Source organism: Trichinella spiralis (assembly GCF_000181795.1).
Source record: "Trichinella spiralis strain ISS 195 chromosome Unknown Scfld5, whole genome shotgun sequence".
In the NCBI taxonomy this organism is placed as follows: domain Eukaryota; kingdom Metazoa; phylum Nematoda; class Enoplea; order Trichinellida; family Trichinellidae; genus Trichinella; species Trichinella spiralis.
This window is the reverse complement of record NW_003526944.1, coordinates 2,084,512-2,098,975: the sequence shown is the minus strand read 5'-3', so window position 1 is coordinate 2,098,975 and position 14,464 is coordinate 2,084,512. Positions and strand designations below refer to the sequence as shown.

The 14,464-nt window shown below is 34.9% G+C and overlaps 2 protein-coding genes across 2 annotated transcripts; both read left to right on the top strand.

Annotated features, from left to right (window-relative positions):
• Nucleotides 1–32: 32 nt before the first annotated feature.
• Tsp_04127 (putative variant SH3 domain protein) lies at nt 33–10,758 on the top strand. The gene is made up of 11 exons (XM_003374893.1): nt 33–62; nt 344–405; nt 465–1,700; nt 1,758–1,935; nt 2,000–2,230; nt 2,321–2,417; nt 4,514–4,720; nt 4,858–5,032; nt 6,316–6,870; nt 6,935–7,829; nt 10,492–10,758. The coding sequence occupies exons 1-11, from the start codon at nt 33–35 to the stop codon at nt 10,756–10,758; spliced, it is 3,933 nt and encodes a 1,310-aa protein (XP_003374941.1).
• Nucleotides 10,759–12,711: 1,953 nt separating this feature from the next.
• On the top strand, nt 12,712–13,520 carry Tsp_04126 (hypothetical protein; the record flags this gene model as incomplete). The annotated part of the gene is made up of 2 exons (XM_003374892.1): nt 12,712–13,329; nt 13,397–13,520. Coding segments are annotated over exons 1-2 (742 nt in total), but the record flags the coding sequence as incomplete, so codon positions are not given.
• Between the last annotated feature and the right edge of the window lie 944 nt (nt 13,521–14,464).

Here is a 14,464-nt window from a genome sequence, read left to right as displayed (position 1 = left end):
GTAAAGGCAAGAAAACCGCCACGCCGACCGAAATGCACATTTTTCAATGCGTCCAAGTGTCGGTATGTAGTTTTTGTCGAGTGGTGACAAATCACGCTGAACAAACACAGCAGAGGAAGAAGCTTGCTCATCAGTACTCTGCTTTTCCTCGTTGCTTGTTGTATTCAAGTTTTTTTTTCTCTCCTCCAATCAATCCACTAGTAGTCATTTGTGTTGATGACGTTGTAATATATTTCGCATATTTTTTTTCTTCATCAGTTAGTTCAAATTTTTTAAATTGTTCGACAAATTTCTCGATTTTCTTATTTCTAAATTATAATTTCAAAACAAAAAAAATTTTTAGGCTAGTGAGGTCGCGGATGATATCAAACAATTTTTACGCGGACGCTTCAAAGCAGTACCAACGTATGTCGTTAATTTATTTGTTGTTTGTATGAATTTTTATTTTTTTTCTTTAAACACAGAGGGAGAAGAATAAGCGGGTTTGCAATGCCAAGTGGAGGAGTAGAGGCTGGTAGTCCTGAGATGGTTACCACTGACGGCACAAGCCTGCTGCATGGCCGGTCGATGTTCAGTCGTTCGGACCAGCGTTATTTCAGCCAAGATCGACCGCGGGTCAGTACTGTTCCCGTGATGATGGAAAATGGCCGGTCGCCTTCGAATTTCAATTACCGGGAAGTGGACCAGAAGTCGACCTTTTCCGATTCGTCTGTGGTCGAATTTTTCGAACGGGACGTGAACATACTGAACCGGTGCTTCGATGATATCGAGCGTTTCGTCGCCCGGATCCAGTCGGCCGCCATCGCCCAACGTGAATTGGAAGCGCTGCAACAGCAGAGGCGGGCGATGAAGCCGTCGTCGTCCCGGTCTTCGCAGAGTCGTATGCCCGGCGAGGGGATTCTGCTTATGCGTGCCCAACTGCCACCCGAATTGGAATTTTTCGACATTTTGCAAAAATTCAAATTGTGCTTCAACTTGTTGGCCAAATTGAAGAACCACATCCACGAGCCGAACGCGCCCGAACTGCTCCACTTCCTGTTCACACCTCTGGCAATTATACTGGACGCTTGCCAGTGGGGTTTTGGTCGAAATATTGCACCGCAGGTTGTGTCGCCGTTGATCAGCCGAGCTGCCAAGGCGTTGCTGTTGAACTGTCTGACGAGCAAAGAGTCGGAAATTTGGGCTTCTTTGGGCGACGCTTGGCGCACTACTGCTGAAGAATGGACCGGCCCGTCGCCTGGCAACTATTCGCCGACATTTGCTCACAGTTATGGACCATATTCCACCACCACCACCGGCACCACTGTGCCCGATCATGGTGGACAAGCTGGTCGTTCGAATCGAAATTTGCTAATTGATACCCAGTTGGCTGGCGATTTTGGTCGCGTATCTTTGGAACGGGAACGGCTCGACTTGGAAAAGGAAAAGTTGCAAGAAGAGGAGCGTCGAATTCAATTTGAAAAACGAATTTTGGAGGTCTGTTCTTGTTGTTGTTGTACAATTAATTATGCAAATGAGCGAATGTTGTTCGATTTGATTCAGGAAGAACGACGTCGCTTGCTTGAAGAGAAGCGTCAATTTTATGAAGAACAAGAGCAACGATCTGTCGTTTCCGAACGTTTGCCACGTCCACCACCTGCGGCCGCTAACGGTCTCTATTCGTCGACGATGTCCAGATCTAGACCCGATTTATACAGAGAGTAAGTTTGCAATTGTTTTCGAATAACTGTAAAAAAATTACATTGTGAAATGTGTAGAACAACATTACGTGAACAAGAATCTCGACGTCATTTTTCACCACCCAATGTGACAGATGACGCGAGCTTTTTTTTCGAACAAGCACGAGCTCGTGGCTCTCAGATTGCCCAAGTGGTCTACGAACGACATGGTATGAATGAAAAAGAGTTGACCGTCAGAAAGGGTGAATTTTTGGAGGTAAAATACGAGTTTTTTTTTCTTTGGAAATTTTTTTAAAAACTATATTCTGATTTTTTTTCAGGTTTTGAATAATAAGAAAAATTGGTGGGAATGTCGCAACGCACATCGACAGGTCGGTTTTGTTCCGCATACAATTTTGAGTGTTGTCGATTCGGGAATTCACCACAATTCGACTCCACACCAGCAGTCGAAGTCGTTCGACGAGCCGCTTTTTGTGCGTCCACCGCCTCCGTCCACTTCCACCTTCGGTCCGGCTATGGGCAATTCGGCCACTGCTTTTGGCTCTTATGAGGTATGACAAATGTGAAATGACGAAAAAAATGCAAACAAAGTAAATTTATTTGCAACAGAATATGATAATAAATGTCCGTTTTGATTGTAGGATGATTCTTCTGCAAGACGATCAAGTCCCGTTACGAGAACAGCCACACCGGCTAACAACAACGGTGATACGCCGGAAGTGATACGACAACGTCGCGGTAAATTAGGTGAATTTCGCTACTTCTGATTGCAGACGATGGTGACAGTGGAAGCCTGAAAAAAACTTATATATACATTTATGTGTATATACTGTCTGTCCCTTTTTGTAGAGAAAACTTTTCAAATTATATTTCTTCAAGGAATTTTCTTTTTTCTTAAAAATTTAATGCTATGGCGAAGAAAACGGTGAAAAGCGATTTTTACTAGTAATTCAGGGCCTTTGTTTTTTTTCTTTTCTTTTATTTCATCAGAAATATTTCCATTTATTTCTCTTTTTTTGCTTTATTATTATTATTGCCTAGTGTAGATGAAAATTGCGGCGTTTATTATTTATTTTACTTATTTATTTTCAATTGTTCAAACTCTGTCACACTTCTTTGCTATGCTTTTAAATGACACTGCATGTGGGGACATACATGCAATATATGTTATATATACTTACTACATGTACGTGTATGTACATATTGTATGTGTATCTGTGTATGTGTGGGTGTAATTTATTTGCAACGATGTGTAGGACCAAAGATGTTGTGTAGTGTAGCAGTTTAGCGTTGCTCAGTTAGTGGAAACCGAAAAGCCCCTCCTCACGACTTAAATTTTTGTTTTCTTTAAAAATGGATATTTGTTTTTTGTTTCTTCGACCGGTGATTGGTGGTTCTTTTTAATTTTGGTTGTAAAATTGAGGAGGCATGCAAGTTGTCAAGGTGCTGCTGCTTTGGTGTTCATTCTTGAACAACATGTACAATTTATTTTGTAAAGTTAACTGTATGTTATTAATATGACATGACAATAACCACACTAATTAATATGGTAGGGCATTTTACTGTTCATATTTTTGGGCCAAGTTCACTTCTGCTGCTGTGTTCGATTATATATTTAAGTTATATATTATACTAACAGTGCCAGAAATCAGCTTGCCGCTCGCGATGCATTTCGCGAGCTTATTCCTGATTATTTATTTTTACGTTAATATTAGTTGGAAAAAAATTTTAATTTGTTTTCTTTTTCTTTTTATTTTATTTTGAATTATGTTCAATTTAAATATTATATTTATTCTGCCATTCTTGAAGCCATATTTTTCTAAACTTTTATTTTTCACTGCTGTTCTGTTCTGGCTCTTTGTATAATTTTTCCTGTCTTTCTTATATTGCATATACATTACGAATATCTTTCTCTCTCTCTCTTGAATTATAGTCGTTTTTCTTTCATTCTATATCCCCATACTATATGCACTACTTAATAATAATTTTTTTACATTTCACGTAATACAGCAATGTTTCAATTATTGATATTGTTGTTGTTATTGCTGATTACGCTTTCTTACTATCTATCTTTTATTTGAATGATAACAAGAATTTGTTATCGCTTCCAGTATACCTGTATGCATATCTATCTGTACAACGCTTTTTTTTGTTCTGCACTTGGACAAAAGCTAGTTTATACAATTCTTCTTAGTAAATGAAATTTTTTTTCAATAATTTGGTTGTGATTTATTGGCATGTTTTTTTTAAAAAGTTTTCAGTGAATCTTTGGTGGCTAAATTTTTTCCGACGTCTTGAATAAAGCACTTTTTCAGCTTTCAGATACGTATGATGGTCGCTTCGTATGTAAAGCATTCATTTTCATAAGTTTGCTTTGCTGCTGATGGTTTGCTCTAATCATCATCATCATTTTCATTTCATCTTGTTCAGTTTGATTTGATTTATTGCTTAATTGTTTATGTTTGGCGGTGTATTGCTTTTTGAAATGCGCTTTTTAGTTGTACCAGTGCTAGTGAACTGAAGAAATAGTGTCAGTAATTTTATACAGGTGTAGATTAAATTTTAAAAACGATATTCGAAACTTCTGCTGTATTATTATTATTATTATTAGTGAATTTCTTCCTATCAGTTAGAAATGGATCTTTCAGGGGACAACGTGAACACCCATAGTTGTCAGTGAGTATGTGAGCTTTGTTTGCTGAAACAAGAAAAAGCAAGAAAGAACTTTGTTATTATTAATTTATTTTTTTTCTATTATTGTGAAACTTTTTCGGCTGAAAATGTGCCATTGTTGTGTGAATAATTGTATATAATTTGTAATAATTTATTTTCAGATGAGCCCAAGAATAAAGAAGTGATGATGTTTTCGTCGACTTGCTTGGTCAATTCCAAACGTCCGTATGTTGCTTGTGCTCCTCCAGTACCTCCGCCGGCACCGCCTCCACCTCCACCTCCGCTGCCGCGTACATCCGGTGGTGTCGAAGCTGTGTCGTCGACTGGTGAGAAAAAAGCTTCAACATCAAATGGAACAATTCCGCACGGTTTGTCGAAGGAGAATGGCACTTCAATCCGAAATGGCAAATTGCCATCCAATGTCACAGTGGACAGCAGAAGTGAAATATTTTTTGATGATTTTTTGTTTCTCTGTTTATTTAAATTAAATTTTTTCAATTATCAGGAATGCTCAACGAAGAATTACTGATGACGTTGAATAAATCCAACTTGAAAGGAAGCTTTGATTTTAAAGCCAAACCTTTGCCAAATTCATCGTTGGTCACTGTTCAAGAAATGTCCAGTATGAGTACTAAACAAGACGTAGCCGAATGGTTGCAAGCCAAGTGTTTCAGTGGCAGGTAGATAAACAAATATTATGCAAATATTATACATGCATTATTATTTATTATTTATTGTTCTTGTTCTTGTGAATAGGGCAATTAATTTACTTCGAGAACACGACGGAGAAAAGTTGTTATCAATGAACAAAATCCAACTTGAAGAGCTGATCGGTCGTGAAGAGGGTGCTCGTTTGTACAGTCAGCTGCAGTTGCAGAAAACTACTGCAAAAGTAAAGCAGAATGTGTGCCTCTTATTTTTTTCTCGATTGCATGTTACTGTTTGCTTTGTATATATATATATATATATTTTTTTTGTTTAGTATCTGATGAAAAGTGATGATTCTCAGCTGAGTTCAATATTGGCGACTAGGAGAAACTTGAACGAAGAAAAAATGGATGACGACAAATCGCTGGAATCGCAAAGTGATTCTGAAATTACAATCGCATTATGAATATAATTTCTTGATACGCCCTACAAAAATATTCTTCTACTTTTTTTGCAATTCATGTCTTGGCGTAGTTTATTTAATTTTTTTTGTTATTGGCCATTCATTTGCATATTTTGTATTTTTCTCTCTTTTTCATAATTCAAGCAAACCTAGTCACGGGCATTCTTCTTTCCCTTGCCGGCCAATTTTTTTTGAACTCCTTTTTCACAATTGGGCGAAACATGTAAATTTATCAAACTGTGTTTTTCAGTTTTGATCATTTTTATTCTGTTTTTGTTTGTTCATCTTTCATTTCTATTATTTGTGAGCATTTATTTTTCAATCTAATCGCTGGCAGTTTATGTTGTGCATGTTATGCAACTTGTGCCAAATAAAACTTGCAAACTGATGAAAATAGAAGCTGATGCAGTGATTTCGTACGATGGTGAATGGTGTGTGAGTGGTTTTCAATTTGATGACGAATGATGAAAAGACGTGACGTTTTGTCGTTTTTCAAATGGATCAGTGAACGATCAAATTTAATGAGCAAAATTTTACACGAATACCTTTGAATAAATTAGTCTAGGACATGAATAAATATGTCAATATTCGTTGATAAGTTTATTAATGGTACAAATTTTATTTCAATTTCTTCAAGTAAACAAAATTTCAATAAACAGGGCAGTGGTTACTGTAACTGAAAATTCCGGTTGTACTTGAGTGTCGTTTATATTGTACGTTGTTGTTAGTAGACCATGATTTTCATTGAACATGTTGTTTTTTACGTGAACTGAGATATAGACGATATACGATGATAAAAGTTTGCGTGGAAAAGTCACTGAAATCATTTGCGATGCCCAAATCGATGTTTAGCTACAACTGGTACACGCTGGCTGTATTAGTTTTGCTCGTAGCCGTAATCGCTTATCAGACTTTGCACTTGTTGAATAACAACAATCGCAGTTGGTTATCCGATTATTTGTTGCATTGCTTTAAAAGTAATCAGAAAAATGTTTCGAAATATTTGTCTCGAGAAGTAGCCTTTTATCTTTCTTCATTTGACATGCCTTCGCCGGTGGAAGATACTTCTGTATTGCAGTCCAGTCTAGTACCTGCCAAAGGTAAAAAGTATACGTTTTTGCTTTTGCACGTTCTCTTACTTTGCCAGTATGCTGAGCAGGTTGGCATTTCAGGCACTGAATCAGAAGCGTTGGCGGTACTACAAGCAGCTGAGCTGTTTTTGAAATCTGGTAAAGTGGATAAAGCTCGTAAACTTTTTGAACATGCAGTTTTTCTCCAGCCACAACATCCCGACATTTTAACTGGCTATGGCTTGTTTACGGAGAAAATTGGTGGCGATGTTGTTAAAGCGAATTTTATGTTCAGCCGTGCTTTGATCTATTCCCCTGATCATTCATTGGCGAAATGGTGAGTGTGCTTATTTGTGTTTTCAAATTCGCCTACGACTGCGTCGCATGATTTTCATTCCTAGGCACAAAGGACGAACACAGCCAATTGTTCAAGAAATCGACGCGGAAATGATGCGCATTTTAGATCAAAAGCGCAACAAGTTTTTGAGGATACCACGAGGAAGTAGTGGCCTTCGTCGTGCAATGAGAGAAGCATACTTTAGTCACATTTATCATACTGTCGCCATGGAAGGGAATACGATGAATTTTGTCCAAACGAAATCGTTGTTAGAAACTCGTATGGCTATCGGTGGAAAAAGCATTTTGGAGCATAATGAAATTCTCGGCATGGACGCAGCACTTCGGTTTGTAAATCAGAGTTTAATTCATCGAATTGGATCGCTCTCGGTCGAAGACATTTTGGATATTCACAGACGGGTATTGGGTTTCGTCGATCCAGTCGAGAGTGGACGTTTTCGAACTCATCAAGTTTATATTGGCAGTTTTGAACCTTCATTGCCTGAAAACAGTACGTTTGCCGTTGAAATTTTAATTTGCAGACGTTCATTTTTATACTGTTGTCGCATTTCAGTTGAGAAAGAGGTCGACGAATTGCTTGAATGGTTGAATTCTGATACAGCTATGAGTATTCATCCTGTAGAATTAGCTGCTTTGCTTCATTATAAATTTGTTGTTATACATCCATTTGTTGACGGCAACGGACGCACCAGTCGGCTGCTGATGAATTTGATTTTGATGCAAGCAGGCTTTCCGCCGGTGATTATTCGCGTTGAAGATAGGCTTCAGTATTACGAAAGTTTGAAATTGGCTAATGAAGGTGATTTGAGACCGTTCGTACGTTTCATTGCCGAATGTACTCGTAGAACTCTGGACGAATATTTGGCAAATTCAATGTGTTCAGTAGATGAAGCTTCGAATCCATTGGAACCGATTGTAGACAATGGACGAACAATTATCGTCAGTTGACGTTTTACGTCTGTTATTATTGTTTCTATTTTTGTCTGATATTTCACAGATTCGACATTACTACAAATTCGATGCTTTAAAAGAATCAATGTTATTTATCTTCTTTTGTTATTTCAAAGTAAGAATATTGTTCAAGAGTTTAATTTTAATAATAATTTTTTTCAGAAGTAAAATTTCGCGAAAAAAATGTTGTTAGTTGTGATCAGCAGAGTCATATTTAGAAGTACAGTTAGAGTACACTGAATATTCAGCGATGCGGAGGATTTTTATGATGTTGGTAAGCATAGCTTTATCAGTAAAATGCAAAAGCACTGCTAAAGCGGTTCCGCCTGAAAGTTTCGTGTGGAAAAATTAAAAACAAGAATAAAGCCGTAAAAACAGCGCCGATACCAGAATTGTGTGTTGTGCAATGCGATGCGGTAGTAAATTCAAAGGTTGAACACTACATTACCCACAGGTTCCTTCATTCTACTAGTGCTTATTTATTTAGATTACTGTTTATTAGAAAATTATCCTTAAAAAGCGATTAGTAAGCTGAAGTGTCGCTTAGTATTATAATTTAACGTAGAAACGGATCCAAAAAGTAAATTTTTATTTTAAAAATTTCATTACTTTTAATTTAATTTACAGATGATTCCATTCAAAGGCGAGATAATTAGCAACACATGAAAACGCAATAAAAGCAGAAAAACAAATTGGAAAAAAACAGTAAACAGTAATAATAATTGATCTAATCAGTGTTAATGATTTTTAAACTTTCCAAATTTCTCGTTCGCTTCCGAGTGATTGCCATTGTACGTCATAACAATAATATACAGTAACCGATAAACGCAAGAATGATAGCTAATTTTTAAAAGAAATTAATGAATCTTATAAATAATAGAATTTATTATAGAATTCAATGAGGAAATTTTTTTTAGATACTAATTGAAATTTAGACGATATATATAAAATTGTTTACCATGTACTGTATATGAAAATCAAGTGTTTAATAATAATTATGTTTTACAGTATGAATGCCTGTTTCTTTTGCCTTGAAATCAGCTGAGCGCTGGTCGTTCTGCTGATAGGCGTGAAAGCGTAGATTCAGTCGTTCGTTCCGGTTGATAGTTGCCCAAAGTTTTAGCTCATTTTTTAAATATTCCTTTCAATGAAACGTTTATAGCGGTTTTCATTGGTACTCAAGTTTATCTGACAATGAATTCTATGGGAGGTGGTTTGACTTTTCGTCAGCGACGCCCTTATAGTAGGATTTTCTGAATTTATTATTGTTACTTTTTGAATTATTTTACTTTAGATACCCGCGTACGTGAAATACAAGAAATTCGACGTGCGTATCCTGATAAAATACCAGTAAGTGCAGCTGTTAAGCATTCTCTTTTCTTAGGATTCATTGAATTGAAATGTAATCAGTTATGCAGTTTATCTACTTTCGGGTTTTTCTTCTTCTTCTTCTTCTTCTATGTTTTCAAATGATTTAGTAACAGAATTTCTGTTTAAATATTTGAATGCTTTCATTTTCAATCCTTCTTCGAGTAATTTTTTTATTTTGCCTCAGAACTGTAAGACGTGCGTTTTGAGCAGATTTATATTTTATATTCTTTATATATTTTTTATTACAACTTTGATTATTCTACTTTATGCTGTTTTTATTTGTTGTTTTATTGTTTATTTTCCGGGAAAGATCTTACCCGGAAGAAAGTCAACTTTTTTCACGCAGTGAAATTTCACGATGAATGATGTGCTATATGTTTTTTTCTCTTTCGTGTTTTTCTCAAATTAATCAACTGAAATTTAAAGAATTTTTTTTCAGTTTTTAAGATAACTTTATTTTTCACTGAGATGTGACTGTTGGTATAATTTTCATGAAATGAACATGTGCATTTTTCTTATTAATTTATATTCATTCTGATTTTTCTGTGAGAATGTTTTAATGTACATTAACAGTATCTGCTTTTCTAGAACATCTAGTTTTTTGCTTCAGTGATTGATAAACAGCTTTATCACCTTGTAGCACAGTTTGCCGTTTAGATAACAACATGCATTGTTTGTTTAGTAGAATAGCTAGCTGTGCGCGTTAATGACGTTGATTTCTGAGCTTTTTATTCTTCAATGGACAATAGCTTGACGAAAATTTTATTCTGAATATGATTTTCCATATTTTTGGTTATACTTGACTTAATTATCAACTGTTTCTTGCAAACATATGTATATGTGTATATATATTGCAGATTTTACTTGGACTCTTTATTTAATTGCGAAAAACTTTTTTACGCACAAATACGTAAATTATATTAATGGTTTTAATTTTGATTTCTTTTCTGTTTGAATTGTATTATTACGATCTTAGAGTGAGTGAGAGAGCGAGTTACTTTTTTTGAAATTTATACTAGCAGTTGTTAGCAATGATAAATTGCGCACCTTCGTCATTGATGGCATATTGTAGACATATTTGTATCATTTGTAATGAATTGCTTATCAAGTGAATGCACCACTTAAATTTCAGAAATTGTACAACACTTTTTATTTTCCAATTCTGCAGTTATTCTTCAATATACTATTTATGCGCGAATTGAATAATTGTTTGCATAATTTGTAGCGAAAGTTGGATGGTTTTATTTGAATATGTTGTATAATTTGATTTTATATTTAGATTGTCATTGAACGATTTGAAGGAGAAAAGTATTTACCTGTACTAGACAGATGCAAGTTTCTAGTACCAGATCATGTAACAATGACAGAGCTGATGCAGATAGTTCGGAGGCGCTTGGAATTGCACCCTGAGCAGGCGTTGTTTCTCCTAGTCAACGAAAAAAGCCTTGTTTCTCATTCAACTACGTTGGCTGAACTGTACGAAGCTGAAAAAGATACTGACGGCTTTTTGTACATTGTTTATACATCTCAGCCTGGTTTTGGGTAATATCAGTGATTCAAAATCTGGCGCATTTTATGCACATTTATAAATATTTTGTGTGTGCATTAATTAATTAATTAATTCATCGATTTTCAAATGTTTATTTTTGCACTTGTCGTCAGTATGCTTTTTGTATGTGAAGGTGCTGAAAACAAAGCCTTCTTTCCGCATTTCTTATATGTTCTGCTACTTTATTCTTTTTCGAATTCAGGTTCAACTTTGTTGTTTTTTCTTTTAAATTTTATTTCAATATGCTTTATAGCATATTCTTTTTTTATTATTACATTATCATTCTTATTCGTATATGTTTTTTAGTTTGCTTTTAATATAATGTATGTCAATTCTCATAGATAAATTGCCAAATTGAAAGAAGTTTGATCCTGTGTTTTAAATTTGTCTCTTCGAACGCTAGCTTGACGTGCATGCCACCTATATAAGGTGAGACTTTTAGAAAAGTTTCCAGCATTTTTTGTTTAAAATCAAAATAATATCTGAATCTTTTCAGATCGATTTTTTAACATACGTTAGCAAAAAATATTTAAAAAATATAGTAGGAGTTTGTAAGAATAGCTGAAGGCGTACAATCAAATTTAACATTCATTCCTCGCATATTATTTACAAGAAACGAAGTGGCAGTTCAGTGCTTTGCAGAAAAACATAATTTGTTTTTAATCAATTAAATTGTCTACTGTAAACTATACTTAGTTGTATTGCAAATTAGAATACTACAGCATCTTTCAATGTTGGATCTGTGCATAACATTGACGAGAACAGCTTATAGCTGTATTTGATTAAAAAAATTTTTTTTCATATTTCAAAATGGTAATGGAAACGTATTTCATCAATAGAAAACATATTTTGAAAAAAAGTAAAACGTAACGTGCTTCAACAACCCCAGGGCTTTGAAGTACGATTGATTTGATCCTGAATTTCTTTACTGTATACGATTGTGAATGGTTTCGTAATTCGTCTCGAAAATCACACTGGTGTGCTTATGTATTTATGTATGTTGTATCGTACTGCACAGATTGGAGAGCAGCGCAGCGTATTCGGTAACAGCTAGCTTGTGAAAAATATTCTGTTTATGTTCCATTTTGTAAATTAATGAATGTGTGTTTGTTTTCGGCCTTTATTTGACTTTTGTAATTCATCGAGTCTACTGTAAGTGATTTTAATTGAGCAATTATTAAAAATTAACGTAGTATTGTAGTGTAATTTGAAATAAAAATTCAAATTTGATTCTATTCTATTGCATCTGGTGGCACAAGATGTTATGCAGTTCGTTTTCAAAGTTAGCATCTTACGAAACTGAATTTGTCATGCTGATGCAAACGTCAATCAATGAAAGGTTTTTCATCATGCTGCTGTACTGTGGTACTAGCTATAGCAGTTGTTCAATGGACGTTTAATACGAATAATTAAATTCCTGTTCACTGTGTTAGGTTGTGATCTCTCGATTTGAAATATCATCAATTAACTTATGTCCATTTTTAGACGGTTTTTGCCTTTTTAGTTTACAGATTTTTTTACAACTTGGTTAGGTAGTTGTTAATTTTTATGTTTCTATTTTTTCAGTACTCGTGATAATGCTGTAATTGTGCTAGTTAGAAGAATATTTGTAATCTTTTGCATTTAATGTGATTTTCGTTCAGTTCAGTTTTATTTTGAAATTTTATAGAGAAACTTAGAGAAAATTTTACAGTAACTATTGATTATTGGATTACTGTAAACAGTTTTTCTCATAAAATTGTTTTGAAATTGTATGATGTAGTATTAGACAGTAAGTGATTTCAATTGACGACTGAGTTTTATTTTAATGAAAACTTTAAACTTAAATGAACTTTAAAATACAGATAGTTTCGAGTTTTTGTTTAAACTGGGAAAGAATTAAACTATGTGCAGTGATAGTTCACTTCATTTGATCGAGATTTTTTCTGCTGAACGGTGTCGGCTTGGACGATGCATTGTTTGAAGTACGCAATCAAAATGGACGTGATCAACGAGAAGGTTTGTTTGCACGATGAGCTGTGCAGATGTTTGAAGGAAGCTATCCCGATGGTTCAGGATTTGGTTACGAAATCGAAGCATTTGAGTCGCAAAATTATTGAAACGAAAAAGTTGTCGAGCGAATTTTTCAGAAGTTTGGAAGACGTCATGAAGCATGTGGAAATTGGCGCTTCTTCTGACCAGTCGTTTGAAGGGATTTTTCATTGGGGACGATCGTTGGGTTCGACGATGAATAATGTCAGTGAAACGCTGGTCGACGTTGTTGACACGAAATTCACTACTGTATTGGAAAAATTGAATTTGACTATGCAACAGCAAAAAATGGACAAGAAATTTATCGATGTATGCAATAAGAGAATTCGAAAAAATGAAAACTATGCGAGGAAGCTGAAAAAGAAAAAAGCAAAGAAAAGCAACAGCGGTGTTGCTTGTTTTAACGAAAATGTGGAAATTTCGCTGAACCATCAGTTTGTGACTTTCAAAGAATATTTGACTGATTTGTTAGATCGTAAAAACAAAGTGCGGCGGGATAGTTATAATTCTCTAAAAGATGGTGTTTATCGCATTTTTGTAAGTACTTATCAGTATATATAACATTTATTCTTTATTCACTGATGTTAATTTTCATTGAATTTAGGAACAGTTATCATTGTGCAATGTTGCGCTTGAAGGTTTGGAAAAAGGATACAGGAAAAGTTCTAACATTCCAGAACTAATGGATTCCAATGCAAATGGTGAAGCATTCTCAGTTGTAGAAAAAAGTAACGTAGTTGGCGATGTGGAAAATTTGGAAAACACTAAAATTGATGAACGAACTTGCACAATTAAGGATAATGATTTTATTGTTGTACGGAAAGACCTTCGTACAGACGACGCAGTGTTGAAGGAATGTTTAAATACTCGAGAAATGATGAAATCCGATGCAAATGATGAAGCATTCTCAGTTACTGAAAATGGCGCACTTGCAATGCTGGAAACTTTGGAAGACACTAAAATTGATGAACGAACATCCACAATTAACGATGATGATTTTATTTTTGAACAGAAAAACTCTTGTCCATGCGAAGCAACATTCAAGCAATGGTTAAAGGCTCGAAAAATGATGAAATCCGATGCAAATGATGGAGCCTTTTCAGTTTTGGCAACTGCTGAATTGGAATGGCTGGAACTTATGGAAAAATTTGAAAATACTGGGATTGGTGCACCAACGTACAAAATGACGACTTACTTTGGATTTGTGAACCCGGGCACTGGTTTGCATGTTCTACCGAGGTCCAAAAATGTTCAAAAACAGGGAATGAATACCCTGCAGGGAAAGGTGAAATGACCAAAAGTGAAAATTCTTCTTTTGGTGTGACTAAAGAAAGAGAAGGAAAATACTGATGGTGCATGAAGACTCAGTGAGCTTTAATTCACAATACTATCTGTTTTTATATTATTATAATATTTGAATAACTTTTAATTTGAATTTGAATAACACTTTTTAATGTAATTTTTTTAAATTAAATTGAAATTAGAAGTTATATTTATCATAATAATTGAGATGCGGATGTTAGATGTGTTAGCTAGCTATATTGCACCGTAGCTGCTAAATATGATATGATTTTAGATTCAGCCGTAGATATGATTTTATTGTATTTGACAGTATTTATTTTTTTAATATTTGATGATTTTAAAAGATTTCAAACAGGAGTCGTCTATCAAT